This window comes from Haplochromis burtoni, unplaced genomic scaffold (genome assembly GCF_018398535.1).
Source record: "Haplochromis burtoni strain Fernald_Lab_line unplaced genomic scaffold, NCSU_Asbu1 Contig_514, whole genome shotgun sequence".
In the NCBI taxonomy this organism is placed as follows: domain Eukaryota; kingdom Metazoa; phylum Chordata; class Actinopteri; order Cichliformes; family Cichlidae; genus Haplochromis; species Haplochromis burtoni.
In genome coordinates, this window is record NW_024582875.1 from 289,157 (window position 1) to 313,398 (window position 24,242).

The following is a 24,242-nucleotide window of genomic DNA, read 5'->3' on the forward strand; positions in this document are numbered from 1 at the left end:
GAGGTGAAACGTCTTCAAGCAACTTAAAGAAGTCCAGACGCTTTTCTTTGCAAGCTCCTTTGACTACGATGACCTGGATGACTGAGAACCTTCACAGAGACATTAGGTAAGGCTGCACTCTCTGCAGCGATCTCATATAGAAAACTATTCTGCGCATATATAAAACAGGTCCGCGGCTCCGAACCGTAGTAAAGGGACGTCTGGCTAATGCGCTGTGCTCCGTGTCGGGCTCGTAGCCAAAAACTAGCTTTACTTTATTGTCTGGGTCAACTTTGCTAACGAGAGACAGAGAAAGGCATTCTTTAGGGCTATACCTGTAACACTCTACCTTTTGCCTTCATATTAAATAATTTGTTGAACAATAATTTTAAAAATATTTCATCACGTCATTATGTGGGCCGCAAATAGAGGTGACATGGGCCGCGAGATGGAGATAGAGCCTCTTAATGTGTGTTTTATTTATTTCCACCAGCGTGGAATTACCAAAAATAGAAAGGGCATAGCCTAACATATGAAACGGGAAAAGACCGCCGTATAATCCCTTTATTTCAACAAAGTAACTGTATTCTGAATACCACCTTTTTAAACGGTAACTGTAATGGAATACAGTTACTCATATTTTGTATTTTGAATACGTAATGCCGGTACATGTATTCCTTTACTCCCCAACACTGTTCATAGAGCAGATGCTTCTTCAAAGTCAGACTACCTTTTGCAACCAGAAGAAAGAGTGAGTTGATTTTAGGCATCGCTAGCATCACTTTTGGTCTCTATATCCATCTTTTATATACAGTCTGTGATTAACTTGTGTTTTGACCTCTGACCTTGATGAGTGCAGAGCAGTGGCCCATCCCTGGAAGTTTGAAGTCTCTGAGTGAAGGGTAGGAGCTGGGGACCAGGGCTGGGATCAGATCCAGCAGGTCTCCCACCGCGTTCAGGAACTGGACATCAAACAGCGTCAGCGGCTTTGGGAAGGACAACAGATAAACAGCTGGTCATCAAATGCAAACAAACAGTGCTGCTGCTCCTGATGTGAGACGGCCATTTATCAAAAACAAAACAAAAAACAGAATAAAAGCTACAAAATAATTAATTATGAGAAAAGAAAATATAAAAAATAATTCACATCTTACAGCAAATCAAAGTGGATTCTTTAAACAAATAAATTATTTGAATTCATAACTGCTGGTATGTAGTATTACTTTTACTGCCATTAATATCACTATTGGCTCTATAGCATATTTATAAAAATCTTCTTAAGTACTATTACTTCTACTTTTTATATTTAACATGACTTAAGCCTGTGAAACCTGATATAAAATTATTGGTTGATGCTTCTGCATCTCAGAGTGCAGATTTATTTGTTAGCATTTTTTTTTTTACATTCTTGTGTTTTGTTGCGTTTTTGTGGGACAAAAATCCAGCCAAACGGCTATCCTACCTTCTTCCCTTGCTTCTCGGCCCACGCTGCCACTCCTGCCTGCAATCCGTCCAGCTGAGCTATGATGAAGCCGGCGTGTTTCCACAGAGGATCGGAGCTCTTGTTCACCTGCTGTCTGACCCATGAGTCCTGCTCCCTAAACGTACAAGAATCATATTTAGACTGACAACTAAACAGATAAATGCTACTTTACAAAAACCCCACCGTAATACTGCATCAGTAGAAAAACCTGATCAAAACTCTGCAACATGGTCTTTTTTTCCGCCTATCCTGTTTGGTTCTTTAGCCGTCAGAATTACTGTCTGAAGGCCAAGAAAGATGCCCAACAGATTTACTTTGCCAAGTGGGTCATGACAGGCTTGCCGTATTGGTAAATTTTAATGACCTTCGTTATTATTATTCATTATTTTATTTTATTTTCAGTTTTACAGACGGGACAAACATGACTGGGGGATAGGAAAGGGAGAAAGACAGAAAGAAAGAGAGGGAGGGAAAAACAGGTGAAGAGGGACAGTGAGAAAGGGCACTTAAAAAATCATCTGGATCACCTGTTGAGAGAAGGAAAAAAAAAGAGAAAAAAAGAAAGTAAAAAAGAGAGCAATATAATAAGTACGACACCGTCGCAATAATCTGGCTAAGTGTAAGTAACCGTATATGTTGAATGTTATTGTGGAGCACGCAAGACTGACAGTGCACAATGTGCTTTTGCCAAGAAAGGTGTAGTTTGTGTTTGTGAACACCCGTGTGTACACCTGTCCGCGACCTGTGTGGATGAGCACACTTGTATTCAAAAGGTTTCTCCATTAAACGATCTGCTAGAGGGTGTGGGGAGCCAAACCCCCGTCCCCCAGGGCATGAAGGACATCCAGGAGCAGAAGCCAGAGGGGGCTGCAGTGACATGTCCGTGGGCTCTGCCAGCAGCCAGCTGTACCAGAGTGGACCGAGCCCACGGAGGCATCCCCGCTCTCTGGAATCCACAAAGGCCAGGGGGCCCAGGCCCATCCGGACCAGAGCCCACAGAACCCGCAGCAGCCCACCCGACCCATCATCATCTCCCAAACTACGCAAGACAATAGACACGCAGGTTAAGTTCGTTCTCCACCACTCCTATATTTCTCCCCCCCTCCTCTTGACCACACCTCTGTTGTGGTCAAGAGTGGCTGAATGCCAACGCCGAGAGTGCTTAAATGTTTGGTTGAACTTTTTTCAGAAGAGGATATGAAAGATGACAGATTGTGAAGTAGATGTGACATTTCTGCTGCTCGGGTTGTAACTCTAAAAGGAAAAGGGAACAGACTCACTCCATAAATTTCTGAACCGGGTCGAGCATCTTTGGGTCGGTGATCAGCTGCGGGTACATGTTGGTGTAGTGGTCCATCATCTGCCTCGGGAAGAAAAGGAAGAATGAGTACAAGTATAAGAGTGAATACAAAATGCCCAGACTCAGAATTTGAGTGAAAGAAATGAGATTATAATAAGAACTGACAGCACTTACTGGGCGGTCAGGAAACCTTCGAGGTAGCCAGCCAGGAAGAAAGTGATCTCATCCGTTTCAGGAGTCTCTCCATACCCTGCTCGGATCTCAAGGACGCTCCAGCCTGTACTGGATAGGGTGTCATTCAGGAACCCGTAAGCATCCCCCTCGACCTCCATCACCCCCTCCTTTAACTTGACAAGCTTGTGATCAGGGTCCCAGTACACAGTGGCTGCTGTCAGCTCTAAGAACACATCAACACAATGAAAATATAAACAAAAAGGGAGGCACAGATCCCAGCTCCTTTACTTATGAAATGTTTTCCTCTATATTGTTCTGATGAATTAATGGGTGCAAACAAAAATGAAAGTTTAATACCGACCAAAGGATCACTGTATCACCTCACACCCTGGACACTCCCTGTTTGTACTGTGTGCCCGAGGGCAACAGTTCAGAGCAATTAGTTTAAGGACAAATAGAGTCGAACACAGCTTTTACCCAACCGCAATAACATGTCTGAATGCTGCTACTAAAAAATGTCCATCACGCCATTCTTGAAATGATCTATGCACTGACTGAAGCATGTGTGTGCGAATGTTTGCTCATACTATTCTTATTAGCACTTTATTTATTTTATTTAGTGATTTAATTAAATGTTATTGTTTTAATTTCGATTTTTATATTTCTATGGATGATGCACTGATCGGATACCACTTTTATTTTGGATGTACCTGCGACAATGACAATAAAGACATTCTGATTCTTCAGATCCTTAAACAATCACCAGTGACTTCTCATGTACTCGTCCTACTTACTGTCAGCAGAGGCGAAGGTCGCAGCCACGATGAATAAAAGACAGACATGTAACCAATTTAGTGGAGACATGTCTGCGAGAATGGAGCTAAAAACTAAAACTGCTGCGGGACATAGAAATGGTTCGAACAGAAGTGGCACGGGTAAAGAGGAAATCTGTCTTTTCTATGCAAGGAAAGTCCAAAGGTGACGCGAGCTCAGTTTCCTGATAGGCTGCGGCCAGGAGCGGAAAAGGGGAACAGTACGCACACGTGAAAACACTTCGAGACAAGCTCCTGGAACAACTAAGATCGTTGGTAAACAAGAGTACATGGTTTTTAGTTTTGAGACAAGGAAAGAAAGAAAATAACTTTCCACCCCAGATGGGACTCGAACCCACAATCCCTGGCTTAGGAGGCCAGTGCCTTATCCATTAGGCCACTGGGGCTGTATGGCTTTGTGACTCTCACAGGAAACTCTTTAGAGATTATAACAATCACCCTGCGACGATTTCATATCGTAGGTACCAGAGCCTGAGTCCGGAGCCTGTGTGAGCTTTTCGAAGGTTCAGAGTTACATGACGAGTCTACAGCGAAGAGAATTCTTTCTGCGCAGCTGGCATGTTTCCGTTCCGTTTTACAACTGAAAGCAAAAGCCCCATATTCATGGAGGCTTCGAGATTACATTCTTATATTTAACACACAACCCTCCTTTATATTTGGATTTACTTTATTTGATATATTACAATGTCACGGACAGTGCATCTGCGCAATTCATGTGGCACAGACCCTATGCCACAGGTAAAAGAGGTAAAAGAAAGTTAAAATAGAAAATAAACTGACAGCATATTCATTAAAATTATCATATATTTAGTCAAGTTCCGAAAAGTCATTATGAAGCAAGCAACCAAGAAAATTAAGAAACACAAACAATGGGTCCCTTTCTTTGCATTCAGAGAAACAAAAAGAAACATTTAAGAGCTGATGCGACACTGCCCCCTAGTGATAGTTTATTAAACTGTTCCAAAACCTATCAGATTAACTTTTCCTTAATAAATTTTCAGATATAATTTGATAAGCACAATAAATAAAACAGTAAGTAAAAGAGCTTTTACACCTTTTTTCTACACACTTCTAGTGTTTTTTCTTAAATTCCTTTTTACAACACGGTGAAGCTGTGCATCCATTTAGTTTCTTCATCATACTGTGAGGGCACAGCTGGAATGCAAATGTAGTGAGGGGAATGTGAACACTCCACCTGAAGCATGCTGCCCGAGAAGATAAAACAGACACCTTAGACAAAGAAAAAAAAGAACCTCGGTCGGACAACTTAAAATGTGCAAAGATGGAGGAAAAAGGCTGAATGTAACAAACACCCTGACATGTTGTAAAATTATCCAGTGGTTTGTTGCACTGAGAATTTCTCTCTGCAGTGACAAACAATTAGAGTGTGATATCATTTCAAGCAGGTAAACAAATAAACGTCAAAGATGCAGCAGGTTCTGCAGCAAAGAAAATAAATATTATCCACACTGAAACAGCTCAGATCCAGTACACTTCACTGTACAGAGAGCAAAGGCACACCTCATATGCTTACAGATCCCAGTCTGAAACATTAAAACTCAAACACATCACTCACAACAAAATAAAGCTTCATTCAGTTGATTGTGTCCCTCACACTCCTTCAGTGATGACCTTATGAGACACCATAAATGATTTTCTTTAAGTGAAAATTTGCAAATGTAAATAATATCATAAAGTAACCATAAAGCTATAGAATTTTTAACAATCCACAGAAACAACTGTAAAAACGCCCACATACAGTATCATAGCAGCATTTCTAATCAGTATTCCTCTCTGTGTGAACAGTGTTAACCGCTCCTGCAGCTGCTTTCTGCTGCAAGGATCACTGCCTGCTGAGTGTGTAGACATTAAATGTAACTGATGGTAAACACAAACGCATGCGGGCTTTCTCATTCGTCATCGATCAGCTTCTCCGCTCCGTTTTCTGCTTGTCTGCCAGCACTGCTTCCTCCTCCCTCTCCGCCTCCCTCTTCCTCCTCGTCTTCGTCTGTGTAGGAGAACGGCTGGCTGCTGTAGTTGATCATTGTGCGGGAGAGGTCCACCTCGATGGGGAACACATCTGCCTCCTTCAGGACGGCGTAGCAGTCATTGTAGTAATGTGACATTCCCGACACGAAGCGCTGCAGCTGGAACACGATGTCCTGAACTGGAGACGAGGAAGAAAGAAAACAAAAGCAACCTGTTGATGCTACTAAATCCTCAGCATCTGTTTACAGGCCACGGAGGACAGAGGAGGGAATAGCTAAAGGTGAAAAACAGCAAGAACAGACCGTGTTTCTGATCCAGCAGCTCTATCTTCTCCAGGACGTCTTTCCTCATTTTGGCAAAGCGGGCGCGGGCTTCCTGCCGACACCGAAGCACCAAACGGTACTCATAGTTACCAGTGCTGACGCGGTACAGAGGCTCCCCCATGGCCTGTGAGAAGGAAAATAGGATTTACTGGTTCATATTAAACATGTTTTCAGCTGCGGAAATCCGAGGAAAGCTTATAGCCAGTTCTTCCACAGAGTGCTTATCGGAAAATGAGAGGAAAAAACTTGCACTTGCTAAGTCTGCATCAGTGTGGTGAACTAAAGTTTGACTGTGAGCATGAAGGATATAGAGGCGGTCATGCTGAGATGGTAAATCTACACCTTTTAAAAAGAACACCTGTTATCACCGAGTCTGACTCTAATCTAACACCTGTGTACAAAACAGAACATGATTAAACGCAGTCATCTCAAGCAGCTTCATACTTCAAGGTACCATCCCTATAACTAGAGAGAGGAACATAATGATCTCATGATAATTAAAGATGGGCATCTATATTAGAGTCTGCAGATACAAATGTGATGTTCCATCTTCTTACAGTCAGTTTTTCTAATGTTTTCATCTTTCTGCTTCAGAACGTTCAAAAAGTAGCAGGTTTCGGTTACATTTTTCCTGGGGTCAAATTTTTCCTCAGAAGAATAAACTCACACACTGAACAGGAAGAAAATGTTGCAATCAAAATGTCAGTTTTACATCAACTGTCAATATCATACTGATATAATTAAATCAGTAAAAATTGTGACTCACGATGCTGCTGTATTCTTCATCATCCATTTCCTTCACCTTCAAGCAGTACGACTGAAAGACACAAAAAACCCGTCCTGTTATTCAACCTACAGGCTGACAGTGAACTTCAGTAAACGGAGTGACAGCACCGCAGGTCTCACCAGATATTCAAACTTCACATCCAGGTACTTGCGGATGGTGAGCTTGGTGTCTGGTATGGCCTTATTAAGGTACGTGTTCAGATCATGGAGCATCTGCACAACGAGAGAGACTTTAAAATCTAACATCCACTGGAAAACTGACATCTTACATAATAAATTTCACTCTGACAGATTTAAAGAACACAATATAAAGTATACACAGACAGTATAAGCCTGACTTTTTTTCCAAAGCCTTCTTTAAAATGAATGTTTTTAACTGACGTGTGCACTTTTAGTACAATGAATGACTCAAAGCATAAATTAAATCTGTGCTTACAGGTTTGATGGTCTTTAGAAGCTGAATGCCGTATTTCTCAATGTTGCGGTGAGCATCAGCAAACTTCACAAAAGCCTCGCTGGCAGCAGCCTGGGGCTCTCGTACCCCGATGACAGAAAACACATCTCCAAATGCTGCAAAGGGACAAAATCAGAAACCGCTCAGATATAGCTACGAGCAAAGATCTGCTAAAGTTAGAAAACAAAAAGTAATAAATACAACTCCACCAGCAAGCAGACATTGTATGAAAACATGACATTTATGGTCACGTTTCAACTAAAAGCTCCACCAGGTTTTAGCCTTCATTGGGGAAAAAAAACAAAACAAAAAAAACAACAGCAAACTTTCGCTTGGGGGTGAGAGTGGATTATTCCACTGGTGTAATACTGTTTTTCTCGTTTGTGATTTTGGATATAGTGACTGACCTCTGTGGGTTTGAGAAAGCTCAAAAAACGCCCTCAGTAGTCTTTTCGTGTGCTCCATCAGCCCTGCAACGCAAACAGAGAACAACAGCGTCTCTGTGGATTAAAAGCTCTCTCATATCTGTGATTATGGAGTTTTCACACTACATGATTAACTTGTTTAGGTAAAGAATCTTATCATTCTTTACCTTTGTACAGCTCTGCCGTTTTCTCCAGCTCTTCCAGTCTTTTGACAAGTCCATCTGTAAAGAAGAATGAGTTAAATCTAAGTAGATATGAACAAACCTGCAGTTACCATCCTAGCAGTCTTACCATTGCATAGAATAGCTCGACTGAGTCCAAGAGCATCCGCTGTTCCTGAGCTCAAATTCTCTACGAGTCGATGTTTGACTTTTTTCAGCACTGAAACACAGAAAATATCAATGTTTAACACAAACTAACGCAGCAGTGAAAACAATTTGTTGAGATTCTGCAAGAATGCAGCACACAGCACTGCAGTGCACGCTTCAAAAGGAAGTAACATAAATATAAATACCTATGTCCAGAGACTTCCCCTGTTTTGGGTCAGCCTGCAGCTTATTGTAGTGGATCACTGCCTCTCCCTGTGAAAATAGGATCAACAGTTAAATAACCCAAATAAATAAATGTAAATACAGGATGGTGAAAGGAAGAGCATCTATTGTAGCAGTGCTAAATATAAGAAATATAACTGTTTTAGCTTTTGTTGAGATTATGCAAGAATGCAGTACAAAGCACTGCTATGCATGCTCCAAAGAAAGTTACATTTCACCTTAGTAGATAAGTTAAAATTAATAATGTGCAACATTTATAGTGCTAAGTGTGAAATGTATTTTCAGTGACGGGCAGCAGCAACACCACCTAATCCTTTTAATCCCACACTGAACCCCATCTTTATCCCACCACGCAGGAAGTCATGGAATTCTTTGGGTTGTGAACAAAAGATGCCAAAAACAACAGCGCCACTATTCACCGGTGATGGTGCGCCACATGCTACGGGCTATTGTCCCGACCTCTTCAGCACAGCTTAGCAAACCAGTGAAGTCACTCCTACAGTGTCCTGTCTACAGTGGGAAGGTGGGCTCATATCTCACTAACTGTTGGACTGTGCTGGACATAAAAAAGTGAGTCATCTTTGAATTCTTTTCAAAATTTCTTTTAAATGACACACAGTGTTTCAACATGCAAGTAAAGCTGTGGTTTGGTTCTTTTTTTTTCTTCATTATGGGGCACTGGTCATCAGAGGTGAGGGTGAGTATGAAGAGTCGCTGTCTTTAGGTTTAAAAGTTTAAAAACAAGAGTTTAATAATGGGGCTCATGTTAACATCATTATTTCAACAGGGCTGTCATAAGATTTTCACAGCAATGACACTATTAGTTTATTCAAAATAATCCATGGAAATAATCATCACATCACAACAACTACCAAAAATCTGAAAAGGCTAATAAAGCTATCAGTCAAATGCATCTTTTTCTTTACTGTGTATGGAGATGGTGAGAGTTTTTGTAGCTACAGATGCAAAAATGACTGTACTATTATTCTAAACTGTGTGCATTTTTGTCACACTGTAATGTTAAATAGCAGTTATGGTCAATAGTGTAATGCTGAGTTTTTAATAACCACTTTCAGAGTCGGTGTACCTGCACAGCTTGAATCATCTTGGCCACCTCCACCTTAGTTTTGCCCTTGACTGCTTTCCCGTTCACACCTGTGATTTCATCACCTGCTGCCAGCGTCCCATCCAAAGCTGCCGGTGTGTTATCAAACACCTGCAAAGCAACAGCAACCGCATTTTAAAAAAGTACCGTGACAAAGTATAGTTATTTTTCCTGAATAAGAGGCGATAAGCTGCCTTTAATGACCCGTATGCTAAACAGCAGCAAACTGAGACAGATACAGTCTTATAACATTTACAGCATGATGGAAACTTCTGGTGATCGATGACATGTTAATAAATAAAGTCATAATAAATTATTCTGTGTGCACCTGAACAATGTAGAGGCAAGGGCAGTACTGAGCCCCACCACCAATACTGATGCCTATAAGATTATTAGCATCTTTCTTCAGAGTCACAGTCCCAGGCACTGTTGGTATCCCCCTGTTAAGACAGAGAGAAAAAAACCCCACACTAATTGAGCTTTGAAGCATTTTGTTCAGCTTATTCTGGGACATTCTGTAATGAGGGAACTATATCACAGTTTATATCAAGGCATTCACCTTATCAGTTACTGTTTTAGATGTTTAATAATGTTTTATGTTTATAATGTATGAAAAGCATATGTGATTCGGCGGGGTGGGTAGAGAAAGCTCATTAATGACTCACAGTTTGTCCTCCTCCAATTCATAGTCCATATCTGTGAACATTGCAGGACAGCGTCACTCCTGTCCCTGTGAAACCTGCGAGAGAGTACAATAAAACAGAAATCAAAGGTTTTAACTGGATCTAGTGATCAGAAACCCAAGAAACGCTCATTAAAAGAGTGACAATCAGAACACGTTTAAGAGTTTGAGCTACCGGTGAATTTAAAAGTAGTTTATAGTCAGCTGGACTATCGGAAAATCACCAAAATTGGCAGCTTTGCTTTCCTGATGCGGCAAATCTAATCGCTGTGGAGTCAGTGAGGAAACGCTGGAGCAGAGCAAACAGCTGGTAACCCGCAGTGCATGCTAACATCCCAACAACAACCATTTAAATACGTTTTAATTAATGTAACTGTTGCACTTAATATATCTGCATGCACACACAAACCACTCACTGTTAGATTTCATTACAGTGACCGAGGTCAGTAAGGAACTTGGATTATTAGCTGCTAGCCTGTAGGCTAATAGCAGGTGCATTTAGCTAATGTTGTCCCCTGAAACGTCAGCAGCCCATAAGCAATTTACCTTTCTTAGGCGTCGCACAGAGTCGTCATAAAGATATTCTTTAGTGTGCATAAAATCAAAATATCTTTTGTTGAATCGCCCTTTTTATTCGCAATTATCTCAACTTCTCGATCTAAAGACAGCTTCTATTTACTTTATTTTGTCACTTCCGGAAGGATGACGGAAGTTGTTGTTAAAACGTATTACAAAAGGAAGGACTGGACATTCATTTTCTAGTTTTTTCTTACAGTCTATAATTCTATATTCCTCAGTGTAAATGATACAGATTATTTATTTTTAAACTTCTCATCAGCTCATATGAAAACACTGTAATTGTATTTTAGCAGATTTAATTAAAGTCCTTCCAGGATTCGCTTGTTTCTAATTTAGACTACGCGTTTTACTGCCATCCTGTGGTTAGAGTGTCAACCTGCACCTGCATGAAATTTGTCAGATATAATATTATTACAGATCTGTTTTGATAGAAAAAGTGAACATTTCACTAATGATCTTGTTTGTGGATCATTTTAAATGTCAAGCATACAAAAACAATTGTTGCGAAATAGACTTATTGCGTGGGTATGGTGCACTAGTATAGATTATTTTGTCCTAGAGTCATCTGCAGTATATTGAAGGCCCTCATTAATATGCAAAATTAATACCAATGAAAAATACAAAAACACTAATTTGTTCATATACTAATTTGCTGTTGCAGGTGATTAAACAGAGTGGTGCTTGTACTGAATATAGTATGATGTTGAATGAGTCAGTGTCAAAAGAGAATCTTACTAAAACTCATGTCTTGCATCATAAATAAACTAGAATTCACAGTTACCCCATTTACCTTTTTTCTCCCGGCACGATAGACTGTACCTCTGTTGACACTGCATCATCCAGGACTGTTCACCAGCAACCAGTATGAGTATGGTAAGCTTAGGTTTGTGTATGCCACTACATGTCAGCAAATTAACTACATTTTACCCTTTAATAAATTATTTGCAAAACTGAAAATGCAAAGTTATTTCATTCTCAAGACTTCTTCAGATTATATTCTAACCATGTGTTCAGGAACTCGAACTGAAGAATGTGGATTTGAGAGCCGGAGATGAGCTGAAAATAAAAGGGGTAATTCTGCATGATGCAGAGAGGTAAGCTAATAAAACTCATAACATTTATTTTTTCAGTACAGTAACGATATAAACTGAATGAAAGCTACATATGCTGTCAATCCTGCAGTAGGAAAATCTAATGTAGCACAAAGTGGACTTTTACAAATTATATTATATCTTGTATCCACTGTGTGATCATGTGTTCAAAGCTCTGCAAGCCATTGATATTAAAACCTAGTTTGTACAACCTCTGATCAACAGATTCCAGATCGATCTTGGCTGTGATGCAGATGACCTGGCACTGCACTTCAATCCTCGTTTCCATGATGACACTGATGGTGCTGTGCTGGTGTGCAACTCAAAGATTGCTGGTTGCTGGGGCGATGAAAAACGGGAAATTCACAACCCTCTACAGAGGGGTGCTGATGTCAAGGTGAGGGAATGTGATCGAAGTAATTGATGATGTACTGAGTGTCTGAGTATTATAAATATCACAAGAAGGTTTTTGATTAGATCAAATGGATGTTTGGTTTACCCACATAAAACACAAAAACACACTAATATTCTTGCAGATATTAAGCTGGGGGATGAAGGTTGGGTTGCATTTGATTGTGTTTTGGAAAAAATGTTTGCTTATGAACTTTTCTTCTGTTTCAGATTGTGTTGAAACTGGCTGAAGACACGTTTGAAGTGGAACTTCCTGATGGACAGGAAGTCCAGTTTCCAAATCGTGTTGGTATGGGTACCATCAGCTACATCAGAGTCACAGGAGACTTTAAACTGAAATCCTTCAAGATCTGCTAAGAGATACAACTGTAAACAGATGCTGTGTTTAACACTTTAGTTATAGATGAGGTTTGACTGTCTGAATGTTATTCTTACAATAAGAGTCAGTTATTGACTGAAGAATCATTAAGAGATAAAGAGAAATTAATACATTTAAGTGGATTAAAATGTCCTGTTGTGCAAAATGATATAAAATGTTTACAGTCAAATAATCCTGTTTTGTCATCTTTAAGGTTTTGCAGCCTCTTACAAACACAGTATAAGTCAAAGCATGAAAGAGTAAAAGTATGATGACACGGAACAATAGAAGAAAATGCACATATATTAGTTCTTTGCTAAATCCAGTAACTGATTATTTATAGTCATGTAAACATGTAGATAAAACATGCAGAGAAAAATGGCTCCAAATGATACAAAATGCATGTGGGGCACGAGGGTTCCTAGTTAACACTTTTCTATGTGGAGTTTGTATGTTACTTGTGCCTCCATAGGTTTCCAACTTCTTTTGAAATGCATGTTAGGTTAACTGGTGGGCCTTTTAAGTTCCAAACAAAAAAGTAGTCCTGGAGTTGGCCACCCCTGAAATATATCATATATCAGTCAAATAAATAAAGCCATCTAGCATTGGAATCCTGCTGAATTATGTTGTGGAAATTTAAAATAAAACCTGCAAACACCTCAGTGAGCATGATTTGAAGTGAGTTTAATAACATATTGCAATATGGAGAGACTCTGGTCAATCACCTAAGCAATCTCTGAAAATGGGCGCGGTTGCTCATGTCTTATGTGTCTGTGAAGGTTCTCAGTCATCCAGGTCATCGTAGTCAAAGGAGCTTGCAAAGAAAAGCGTCTGGACTTCTTTAAGTTGCTTGAAGACGTTTCACCTCTCATCCGAGAAGCTTCTTCAGTTCTAAGGTCAAATGGTGGAGAGTCCCAGATATAAACCTAGTGGGAGTTACCCCCCACAGAGGGACAAAAGGACCCCCTGATGATCCTCTAATCGCCTGAGCCAAGGTGTGAAACTGGGTGTGGGACCCAATCAGCCAGAGTTTCGGGTGTGTTCATTGTGAAACCTGGCCCCACCTTATCATGCGAATTCCTGAGGTCAGATGGCCCAGGATGTGAGTGGGCGTTAAGGCGTCTGGGAAGGGATCTCAAAACTGGATTATAGATGGCAGAGAGTTGGTGTCGTAAACCCCCGCCTCTGTTCAAAGATGGTCGCTCACAGTGGACATAGATGGCTTCTTTCACTCCTCTTTCAAACCATCTGTCCTCTCTGTCCAAAATGTGAACATTGGCATCCTCAAAGAGTGTCCTTTGATCCTTAAGATGCAGATGGACTGCTGAGCTGTCTGTGGGTGCTCCTGTGTGATGCAGGATGGCTGTACGGTGATATGTAAGGCGGTCAATAATTTTGTCCTTTTCAAAGTCTTGAAGGCAAGCTATAACTTTCTTTTTGTAGCTGCTTGTGGGGTCTCGCTTTAGGGCTTCGTAGGTATTGTTGTCACTGAGGAGAGTAGTGATCTTTGTATGGTAATCTGTAGTGTTTAGGACCACGGTGCATCTTCCCTTATCAGCTGGTAAAACAGTGATGTTGTGGTCTTTGCTCAGGGAAGCGACGGCCTTCTTTTCCTGTATTGTGAGGTTGGATGGAGGGACTTTGGCACTGGAGAGCGTGGCTGAGACTTTCATCCTGATTTGCTCTGCTTCTGTCTGTGATAATTTATTAATCCGTATGGCAGATTCTGTGGCTGTGATGAGGTCCACTATGGGCAACTGTTGTGGAGAAATGGCAAACATAGGCTACATAGGGGATGACAACAACATTGTCATCCCCTATGTAGCCGGTGTATCAGAAAAACTCAGGAGAGTTTTCTCCAAGCATGACATCCCAGTGTATTTCAGACCCAGCAACACGCTCAGACAAAAACTGGTTCACCCGAAAGACAAAACGCCAAAACACAGACTTAACAATGTGGTGTATGCTGTACAGTGCAGCGAGGAATGCCCAGACCTCTACATTGGAGAGACCAAACAGCCACTTCACAAGCGCATGGCACAACACAGAAGAGCCACCTCCACAGGACAAGACTCAGCAGTCCATCTGCATCTTAAGGATAAAGGACACTCTTTCGAGGATGCCAATGTTCACATTTTGGACAGAGAGGACAGATGGTTTGAAAGAGGAGTGAAAGAAGCCATCTATGTCCACTGTGAGCGACCATCTTTGAACAGAGGCGGGGGTTTACGACACCAACTCTCTGCCATCTATAATCCAGTTTTGAGATCCCTTCCCAGACGCCTTAACGCCCACTCACATCCTGGGCCATCTGACCTCAGGAATTCGCATGATAAGGTGGGGCCAGGTTTCACAATGAACACACCCGAAACTCTGGCTGATTGGGACCCACACCCAGTTTCACACCTTGGCTCAGGCGATTAGAGGATCATCAGGGGGTCCTTTTGTCCCTCTGTGGGGGGAAACTCCCACTAGGTTTATATCTGGGACTCTCCACCATTTGACCTTAGAACTGAAGAAGCTTCTCGGATGAGAGGTGAAACGTCTTCAAGCAACTTAAAGAAGTCCAGACGCTTTTCTTTGCAAGCTCCTTTGACCATGTCTTATGTGCTTTGACCAAACTCAGAGACAAAGAAAATTCCTCAACACATCAGGTGAGTCTATACCTTCAGCACAGCTCATCCTTGAAACCCTTTTCTTCAGAGAGAGAGAATTACAACCTTGTTTTCTGCTGCCGTTACCTAGAGATCGACATCCCTGATAAGCAGAAGGAGCCCCACTATCTGCTTAACGTCTCCCATGAACTTACAATGGCCCCATTGTGTATGTTTGATAGAGCAGAAGGCCTATTTGTGGTCCACATGCAAACAACTGGTGGCATAGTGATTCTACAGTTACTAAAGTGATTTGGTTAAAATATGTGATCAATACATCAGAAAATAAATCTTCCACCACAATTATAATCTGTGACTAAGATCATGTATTTATAGTTATAGGTAAACTGTGATAGCTTTGTACATATTGGATAAAAGACACAGACGATCAGTGACTTGAAGAATAGAACATAATCTCTGTTTATTATCAGTCTGATAATTACATTGCAGTTATAACTAAAGAAAAATCTCCAAACGTTTTGCCAAAACATGTCATTAAAGGTATGCTTTCCAACAAATATTCTAATATTCTGTATGTATGGTGCAACACATGACCTTGAATCAGACCAGCAGTTAAGAAAATGGATAGATGCTGCACAGATAGATCACTGGCTGTGGGGTCTGGCAGATGCTGAGGCACTTCAGTTTTTCTCAGTGCACATTTATTACGGATGTACCACCAGGTAAATAATCTCAATTTGAGTGTAATGTTCAGCTATGTTAAATTGAGAGAAAATATTTCCATTGAGTAGTGATCTACACATTTGTTTGACAAGCAAAAGTGTTGTTGGTTCAGTTCCAGCTACAGACCCTTTCAGGGTTGCACAAGGAAAGGCATCTGGCTTAAACCTCAACCAAAATCAAGCATGAGGAGCTATTTGGTGCAGTGAACCCTTGTGAGGCAGGAGCAGCAGAAAAATAGCTTTAATGTATCAGAAGCATATAATATCTCTCTGTGCGTGTTAATTTAAAAAAAAAAAAATCATGCTCATTTAAAATGCAAATAAAAAAACATTCAAGGATAAAGACAATATAGGATTTTCAGTACTGAAACACTCAAGATAATATTGGTGTGATTTCAAATTACATAAGCCAGTTAGCAAACTAATATAACTTCCATACAATATAAAAAAAAATAGGGTATGAAGAACACTATTCATGCACTCTGCATGAGCTAAACTTTAAATTTTCAGATATGATTAAATACAATTTTAAACCGTCCTTACATACAATAATTTCATTGTTCTTTGTGTTTTTCTTCAAAAATAAATAAAAATATTCTTCTGCTTTTCCCACATGAGAAAAATGTCCTAATCACAAACTTTGTTGATGACACAGTGATTTAATATTAACACTGACATATTTCTCACTGCATTCTTAAAATGATTATTGTTCCTATATTCTCGCCTGTGTGTTTATGTCTGTGAAGTTGTTTTCTGTTTACCAGTTTAATCACTTCTTACCTCTTCATTAGTGAATTCTGTCCATTTAGGGGGAATCTCACCACGTCCTGTGAAACTTAAACCATAGTGCTCTTCTAGCCTCTTCTTAAATTTGCAAACAAACCATATCCAGTACTTCGATGTATACTCATCAGGAGTAATGCTCCAGTTAGCAAACCTCGCCCAGCTTTTCTGTACTCTTTATAAAGAAAAAGCTCCTCTGAAACTTCATCTGGGTAAAATTTTCCATCACTTGCAACTTCTGTTGTGCAGAACTTAACACACATTTCCTTAGTGTTTCTGTAATGCACACCATTGACTGCTTGAGACTGATGAAAGGGGCAACTGTTATCAATTTTGTCCTTAATCACATGATCTTCCATAGTGTTGGTACAAACAGCTGAGCAGAACGGGCAGGTTTCCCAGCAACACTCAGTCTGAATTCCTTTATCTTATCCAGGGAAAGCTGATTCATCTCCTCTGTGATTGATATAAGACCTTTCTCAATCTCTTCTTTAAGAAAGTCAAAATTGTTTATGTCCCCAAAATTTTGACAAGAGATGGTACCAAGAGTCAGTTTATCTTTAAGGAACCTGGAAAACTCCTTAACCCACATGTAAATGTCTCTGTTCTGTGTTGTGACTTGATTTGTTGCATCAAATAAAGCTTGACTGACAAGTTTGTTGATGTCATCCACATTTTTCCTGAGTATATCCAATGCTGCATTTTTTGATTCTCTGGACATGTGTTTACTCTCTCTTTGATAAAAGCTGCTACTTGCTTCCTTGGATTTCTGATGTAGGTGATGAAAGCATCAAAGTCCTCTTTCTCTGCAAATGACTTCAACAAATGTTTCTCTAAGGCTACGTTCACACTGCAGGTCTTAATGCTCAATTCCGATTTTTTTGTCTGCTTGTTCACACTACAAATAAAATGCGACAGCAAATGCGCTCTAGTGTGAACGCGCAAAGTGGCCTGCATGCGCAAAAGAAGACGTCACACACAACGCGCTCTGTTCCCATATGGAAAAGATATATATATAACTCTTATAAAGTTTGTATCTGTCTTGTGTGAAACTTGTATGAAAAGCATATAAGAGTGAAAACAGATATAAGATCCCTTGAAAAATTATATAATGAAACTTGTATGTTTTGGATACTTACTTAAAACAATGTATGAAAGTAATGAGAAAGTGGCCACTTTCATGAGTAATCACATATAAATTTTTACTATTTCTTTTCCATATGGGTTTAGACCCAGACCAACAGTATTGTTTGACTGATGGCCCTTAATATAAAGACTTCGGACTTTACGTTTCCCAATTTTTGCTTTAAGTTATTTTTATTATTTACATAATAATATAGATAACCTAATAATTATCCTTATTGCTGTTTTAGAGGAGCGGTGCTTCAAAGGATAGTTGCAGATTTCTGTCAGAATCTGCAGATTATACAGTACAAATAAAATGTTCACGTTTCTCCAACATTGTCTTCCCAGCAGTTTCACCGGATGGCCAGGAAGTGTTCGCGATGTCTTCTCCGGCGCTGATAATTGGCGTCTGTCTTGTGTCGGTGACGTAAAAGACGGATTTAATGCGACTTGACCATTCACACAGCAGTCGCACATCAGATATGTATCGGATTCAGTACCACATACGAAAGTGACCCAGATCGGATTTGAAAATATCGGATTTGTGCCGTTCACACTGTCATACCATGATCGGATATGGGTCACATAGGGTCAAAAAAATCGGATTTGATGCGCTTTCGCCTGCAGTGTGAACGTAGCCTAAGTTCAATCTGTTCTCACTGAATGCTGGGTAGCTGCACTTCATCTTTCCAGCGAGATCAATGGCAGTCTTGTTACAAACAGCCTCAACAATGGAAAACTTCAGTTTTTCATGGATCAAACACAACAGCAGATGAGTTTCCTTTGCAGTAGCTTCTAAAAATGTTGTAGTATTGTGGTTTTTTACTCTCCAAGTAAGTGTGTGGGTAAATGAGGTGAGTGCTCCAGAGAGGACCTACAGCCAAGGTGGACCATCTTAAGTGAGACAGGTAGGTATTTCACGTTTCAACTCCAGGGGTTGTGTAGCCAACTGAAATGAGCTTGACATATATTCATATACAGTGGCTTGCAAAAGTATTCAGTCCCCTTGAACTTTTCCGCATTTTGTCACATTACAGCCACAAACATGAATCAATTTTATGAACAGCAGTTTCCAGATCTTGCCACAGATTCTCGATTGGATTTAGATCTGGACTTTGACTGGGCCATTCTAACACATGGATATGTTTTGTTTTAACCAATTCCATTGTTGCCCTGGCTTTATGTTTAAGGTCATTGTCCTGCTGGAAGGTGAACCTCCACCCCAGTCTCAAGTCTTTTGCAGACTCCAAGAGGTTTTCTTCCAAGATTGCCCTGTATTTGGCTCCATCCATCTTCCCATCAACTCTGACCAGCTTCCCTGTCCCTGCTGAAGAGAAGCACCCCCCTGGCCTTGTCTTGGTAGGTTTACAGTTGTGCCATACTCCTTCCATTTCTGAATGATCGCTTGAACAGTGCTCCGTGGGATGTTCAAGGCTTGGGAAATCTTTTTGTAGCCTAAGCCTGCTTTAAATTTCTCAATAACTTTATCCCTAACCGGTCTGGTGTGTTCTTTGGACTTCATGGTGTTGTTGCTCCCAATATTCTCTTAGAAAACCTCTGAGGCCGTCACAGAGCAGCTGTATTTGTACTGACATTAGATTACACACAGGTGCACTCTGTTTAGTCATTAGCACTCATCAGGCAATGTCTAAGGGCAACTGACTGCACTTAGACCAAAGGGGGCTGAATAATTACGCATGCCCCACTTTGCAGTTATTTATATTTAAAAAATGTTTGGTATCATGTATGATTTTCGTTCGACTTCTCAAGTGTGCACCACTTTGTATTGGTCTTTCATGTGGAATTCCAGTAAAATTGATTCATGTTTGTGGCTGTAATGTGACAAAATGTGGGAAAGTTCAAGGGGGCCGAATACTTTCGCAAGTTGGAAGTGATAGCAGTGCTGTAAATTTAAATTTTTTCAGAAATCTCTCAGTCAGAACATGGTATATCATGTTTAAGTGGAAACTAGCGAGCTAACTTCCTGTTAACTTCTAACTAAGTTAAATTTCATAAATTCTGCTTTCATGGATACCTGGATGTTAAACTTAATTGTTACATCTGGTAAAGCAGCAACGCTGATCATTTTATTAAAGATAAAAACTGTCTAAATCCTTCCAACTTTTAGTGTGCCGCAGTGTTCGTTTGACTTTGGGACCTGAAGCGGACGGAGTTTTAGGCCCAGATTACTCCGAGTCTGCGAGGCTACTGACTACGGTAGTTGTAATGCTCTGACAAGCCAGCAAGCGGTGTGGTTTGGTAGCTTACCAAAGTCATACTAAAACATTTTTGACAGACTTTTGAGTGCCGTGTACCACATAAAATCGGTTCAAGGTCAGTAAGCACAACCAGAATCCATACATAAGGTGCACCGGATTATAAGGTGCACTGCCAATTTTTGAGAAAATTAAAGGATTTTAAATGTGCCTTATGGCGTGGAAAATACGATAAGTAGCAGTTTGGTGCTGCTAATCAAATGCATCCGATTAACAGATCATGATTAATTACCAATTTAATCATGATCAAGAGTGAATGAATGTATCAAGGCAAATGTTTTGGCAGTTTGTTGGTCTGGAGAATTCAGGGGTTTCTTACCACAATGTCACAAACTTCCCACGAGTGGATATCCCAGCAAATTCAAGGTTAGGCTGTGCAATGCTCAGAGAAACGTCAAAATACACCAGAGTTAGACCTCAAACTCTACAGGCCTTAGTTAGCATTTTAGATACTAAAGTTCATGACAGTAAAATTAAAAAAAAAAAGACTCAAAAGTATGGCATGCTTAGAACGGTTGTCAGTAAAAGCCTCTTCTCTCTAAAAAGAACATGGCAACTATCGTGTTAAAATTTTTTCAGAAATTAGGAAAAATTAGGAGAAATATCTGTTGTTTAAAAAGAATTTATTTGCTTTGGCAGTGTGAACACAACAGTCTGCCTCACACCAAGGATGACCCTTATCAAGCTGTACAGTTTTTATACTGCATTAATAACAAATTATTATGTCTTATTATGTCTGTCTTCTTCCAGAACCCATCCTGATATCTCCATTCGAATCCTCTCCGTTCAGTCCGACCTCACCTCATATCTGCTCCTGTTTTTTCTGGAATCAGAAAGACAGACGCAAAAACACCTCCCTGCCTAGCCTTGATCATTTTAATATTACTGATTCTAACATCTAGTTGAGGACAGTCTGTTTTGACTCCCCTTGGCCCAGAGAATATCCTTCTAACCATTATCAAGTGTGATGTGTAAGCATGCAGCAAATCCCCCTGCGCTACTACGTCAACCCTAGTATTTCAAGTCCAGACATAGCGCTGTACGAGGTTTCTGACCCTCCAAAAGAACATGTGTATCGTTCAGCCTGCTATCCCACAGCTTCCCCTTCAGTGTGATACTCAGCTTTTCAGCTTTCCCCTTAACTGGGGTGAGGTCCTGTGGTCAAGTCAGTGCTAAATCAGCAGCCATCCTCATTCGGTCAGTTGCTGGATCTTACAGACCGTCAGCCTGTCCCCTCACGAGAACGCACCAAACGAACACAGGCATTTTATCTTTTAAACATGATTCAGTGTTTCTTTTAATCATGAAAAGCCTAAGCATGCAAAGGTGCAATATAGATTTAGCCTTTCCTACCTCTCAACACCCAAGGGCTCCAATTTATGTCTCGGCTCAGCCATGAATCCTCCTCACTTGATTCATCACTGACCCCAACCAGCAATGGCATCCGATAGGATGGTATTGCACGTTCTTCCATTATTGCAGCTGTTATTGATCTGTTAATTGGAGTCCTCAAACATGGGATTAGACAACATCCACAGCAAGTCAATATAGCTATGAATGTAGCCAATGACACCGTCAATGATAAAAAAAAATAGCTTTATACTTTCCAAATGTATTAGTCAACCACTCAACCAGAGGATCTTTAATCCCAGAAAACTCCTTCATCTCATGTGATAATGTCTGTAGTCCTGCCATGACCTGGTAACTAGTGGTGGGCGGATCGATCCAAATATTGATAGTATCGATCCCAAGTCGGGATCGGTATCAGATCGATAGTAGCCTGGTTAGATCGATTCTTTTCTTTGAGTTCTGATTGTTCGCTATGCTGTGCTTTCGGCAAAAACGAAACAGCCATGTTGCTGGACTCGCTGCTCCTGTGTCAGCGGAGAGCAGGCACACTTTGCCCCCCCTTATGTTTCGGTGTTGCGCTGACACGTCACGTGACTTAGACACTTTCGGGGTTATTAAGTTGTTTATATATTAATTATATTTTTACAAATTGTTTTTATTGTTGAGAATTTTAATTGTAATTTTTGTATTATAGTTTATCAACAGTATTTGTTTTCATTTGTTTACTGGTTTGCCTGCACTTAAGATAAAAAAAAAGATCCCCACCACGGCAGACCTGATGGCATTTTCATGCTTCGCCGCATCATTTATTCTTACAATAATCACACGGTTGCTGTAACAGTACATTCAATGGCTGCAGCTCTCCCGCTGGCAGCCGTACACATCACCACCACCAAACCTGCAGCGGCATCGCAGAACACGCCCTGCCACATACCCCCATCCCCCTTCACCCCACCCCGCGAGCAGGCGAGGGAATCGGCCCGGACCATCGGCGCCCCATGCCCCGGCCCAGCGACGGGGAAGTGTCCACTCTGGCGGCGCCCGCCCTCCAGCGGAAGCCCGGGAGCTGGCCTGATGGCCACCCATATGGCCAGAGCAGAGGCGGCGGAGCAGGAGTGGAAGTGAGCCGGGGCTCAGAGGCAGCTGGGCAGACGGCCGACACGCAGGACCATGCAGCCTGCGTACCGAAGCGGACAGCATGCCGCCGTCATGCAGGACCCCCGCGCACCTCGACCTCCGTCTCCAGCTTGGCAGGTCCCGCTGGCGCACCAGCCTCCGGCTCACCCCGAGCCGCGCGCTGTCCACCCTTACAGTGATCACCCGGTTGCTATAACAGTAGCCTACATTCAACGGCTGCAGCCCTCCTGCTGCCAGCTGTACACATCAACACCAAAAACAACAACAGCACAAGCAGCGCACAGGTTTTAAGCCGGCGAGGCATCATTGTAGATGCAGTGAAGGTGAGTCCATCTCACCTGCAGCAGCATCGCAGACCACGGCCCACCACAATAATAAAGCATTTTTTTAAATCTAATTACAAATAAACTATTTCTCCTAAATGTCCTGGGGTTTAAGTAATTAATAATACAAAAGGAAAAATTACAAAAGACACTTAAGGTCATGAAAATTAATTGCGCTCTCTGTCTGACTGATATTAGCGCTTAGGTACTGCGTGTGAACGCTTTTTTCACTTCGCCATAACTTTTGTGGGAGCGAGTTGTTTCCACACTTTTAAAATGGCGTCCCACGCAGACACGGGGAGTGAGGAATGTGAGTGAAGTTGGCCCCCCCACCTTCTTCAAATCCAACAAAAGTGGTATCAAACGTTTGTGCTGGTTTGTGCTGCAGAAATTTTCGTTTGTGCTGCTATCATTTTAAAGATATTAATAAAAATTTCTATAGGTCATCAAAGGTCAACCAGCCCCCCCATATTAATGGAATCAAAAAAATTGGTGTCAATCAACTGTGCTACGTTTGTGCTGCTAAAATTTTTGTTTGTGCTGCTTCTGTTTTAAAGATATTAATGAAAAGGTAAAGGTCAAAAGGTCAACCAGCCCCCCCACATTACCCAAATCCAACAAAATTGATGTCAAACGTTTGTGCTATGTTTGTGCTGCAGAAATTTTTGTTTGTGCCGCTATTATTTTAAAGATATTAACAAAAATTCCTAGAGGTCAACCAGCCCCCCCATATTAATGGAATCAAACAAAATTGATGTCAAATGTTTGTGCTGGTTTGTGCTGCAAAAATGTTTGTTTGTTTGTGCTGCTAACATTTTAACATTTTTAATAAATTAACGTCTTGATGCGTGCTTAATCATCCAAGTAAGTAAATCCCAAAAGGTTGATTCTGTTCATCTGGACATTTTCAGTTGGAGAAACGTTTCGTCACTCATCCAAGTGACTTCAGTCTCAGCTGACTGCAGGTTTCCCCAACCTTATAAACACACGTGAGTGAAGTTGCCCCCCCTACCTTCTTCAAATCGAACAAAATTGATGTCAAACATTTGTCCTGCAAATTATTTTGTTTGTGCAGGTTATGTTTCCCTAATTTTATAAACAGTACATGTACAGTGAGAGAGAGATGTTACATCTGTCTTCACTTGCATCCCAGTCATAGAAGCGTTGGAGGTCGTTCATAAGAGATTACAGGATCATCCCAAGCTCAGCAACAGGACCACTCTCAGCACTGATCAGTTGTGTTTGCTTTTGGAACTGTGTCTCAATTCCACCTATTTTGCATAAGGGTCAGTACAGGCAGAAATCTAGGTGTGCCGTGGGTTCCCACAGGCCCCTGGTCAAAGTCACCAAACCAGTTCGTAAGCAGGTACAGGTGTGGCCAGAAGGGT

The 24,242-nt window shown here is 41.0% G+C and overlaps 3 protein-coding genes and 1 non-coding gene across 6 annotated transcripts; 1 reads left to right on the forward strand and 3 right to left on the reverse strand.

Annotated features, from left to right (window-relative positions):
* Positions 1–692: 692 nt before the first annotated feature.
* LOC102308785 (phospholipase B-like 1) lies at positions 693–4,140 on the reverse strand. The gene is made up of 5 exons (XM_042214082.1): positions 3,731–4,140; positions 2,937–3,159; positions 2,743–2,826; positions 1,442–1,577; positions 693–965 (listed from the first exon to the last, which is right to left on the reverse strand). The coding sequence occupies exons 1-5, from the start codon at positions 3,798–3,800 to the stop codon at positions 801–803; spliced, it is 678 nt and encodes a 225-aa protein (XP_042070016.1). The 5' UTR covers positions 3,801–4,140; the 3' UTR covers positions 693–800.
* Positions 4,083–4,155, reverse strand: trnar-ccu. The gene has a single exon. It is a non-coding gene; the product is annotated as a tRNA-Arg (tRNA).
* Positions 4,156–4,418: 263 nt separating this feature from the next.
* pick1 (protein interacting with prkca 1) lies at positions 4,419–10,799 on the reverse strand. The gene is made up of 13 exons (XM_005947028.3): positions 10,631–10,799; positions 10,068–10,141; positions 9,731–9,842; positions 9,385–9,513; positions 8,261–8,327; positions 8,038–8,127; positions 7,914–7,967; positions 7,729–7,791; positions 7,304–7,437; positions 6,988–7,080; positions 6,848–6,898; positions 6,061–6,205; positions 4,419–5,936 (listed from the first exon to the last, which is right to left on the reverse strand). The coding sequence occupies exons 2-13, from the start codon at positions 10,106–10,108 to the stop codon at positions 5,680–5,682; spliced, it is 1,236 nt and encodes a 411-aa protein (XP_005947090.1). The 5' UTR covers positions 10,109–10,141; positions 10,631–10,799; the 3' UTR covers positions 4,419–5,679.
* LOC102306593 (galectin-2) lies at positions 8,726–13,176 on the forward strand. 3 transcript variants are annotated; one of them, XM_005947027.3, is made up of 6 exons: positions 8,737–8,867; positions 8,987–8,994; positions 11,476–11,536; positions 11,678–11,757; positions 11,980–12,151; positions 12,376–13,176. In XM_005947027.3, exons 3-6 carry the CDS (start codon positions 11,528–11,530, stop codon positions 12,520–12,522), a joined length of 408 nt encoding a protein of 135 aa, XP_005947089.1. In that variant the 5' UTR covers positions 8,737–8,867; positions 8,987–8,994; positions 11,476–11,527; the 3' UTR covers positions 12,523–13,176. The 3 variants fall into 3 exon arrangements, with proteins under 3 accessions (XP_005947088.1, XP_005947089.1, XP_005947087.1); XM_005947026.3 differs by lacking the exon at positions 8,987–8,994 and having other exon boundaries at positions 8,726–8,867; XM_005947025.2 differs by lacking the exons at positions 8,737–8,867; positions 8,987–8,994 and adding an exon at positions 10,133–10,394.
* The last annotated feature ends 11,066 nt before the right edge of the window (positions 13,177–24,242 follow it).

Bases quoted from the DNA above. Each gene is read 5' to 3' on its own strand.
- pick1 (XM_005947028.3), bottom strand. From the start codon at position 10,108: ATGTTCACAGATATGGACTATGAATTGGAGGAGGACAAACT. The intron at 9,514-9,730 runs GTGCACACAGAA...GTTGCTTTGCAG, and splicing joins CTTGCCTCTACATTGTTCAG to GTGTTTGATAACACACCGGC. The intron at 8,328-9,384 runs GTACACCGACTC...CTATTTTCACAG, and splicing joins AGATGATTCAAGCTGTGCAG to GGAGAGGCAGTGATCCACTA.
- LOC102306593 (XM_005947026.3), top strand. The intron at 11,758-11,979 runs GTAAGCTAATAA...TCTGATCAACAG, and splicing joins ATTCTGCATGATGCAGAGAG to ATTCCAGATCGATCTTGGCT. The intron at 12,152-12,375 runs GTGAGGGAATGT...CTTCTGTTTCAG, and splicing joins AGAGGGGTGCTGATGTCAAG to ATTGTGTTGAAACTGGCTGA.
- LOC102308785 (XM_042214082.1), bottom strand. From the start codon at position 3,800: ATGTCTCCACTAAATTGGTTACATGTCTGTCTTTTATTCATCGTGGCT. The intron at 2,827-2,936 runs GTAAGTGCTGTC...TTTCTTCCCGAG, and splicing joins GAAGGTTTCCTGACCGCCCA to GCAGATGATGGACCACTACA. The intron at 966-1,441 runs GTAGGATAGCCG...TCCTTCCCAAAG, and splicing joins CCGAGAAGCAAGGGAAGAAG to CCGCTGACGCTGTTTGATGT.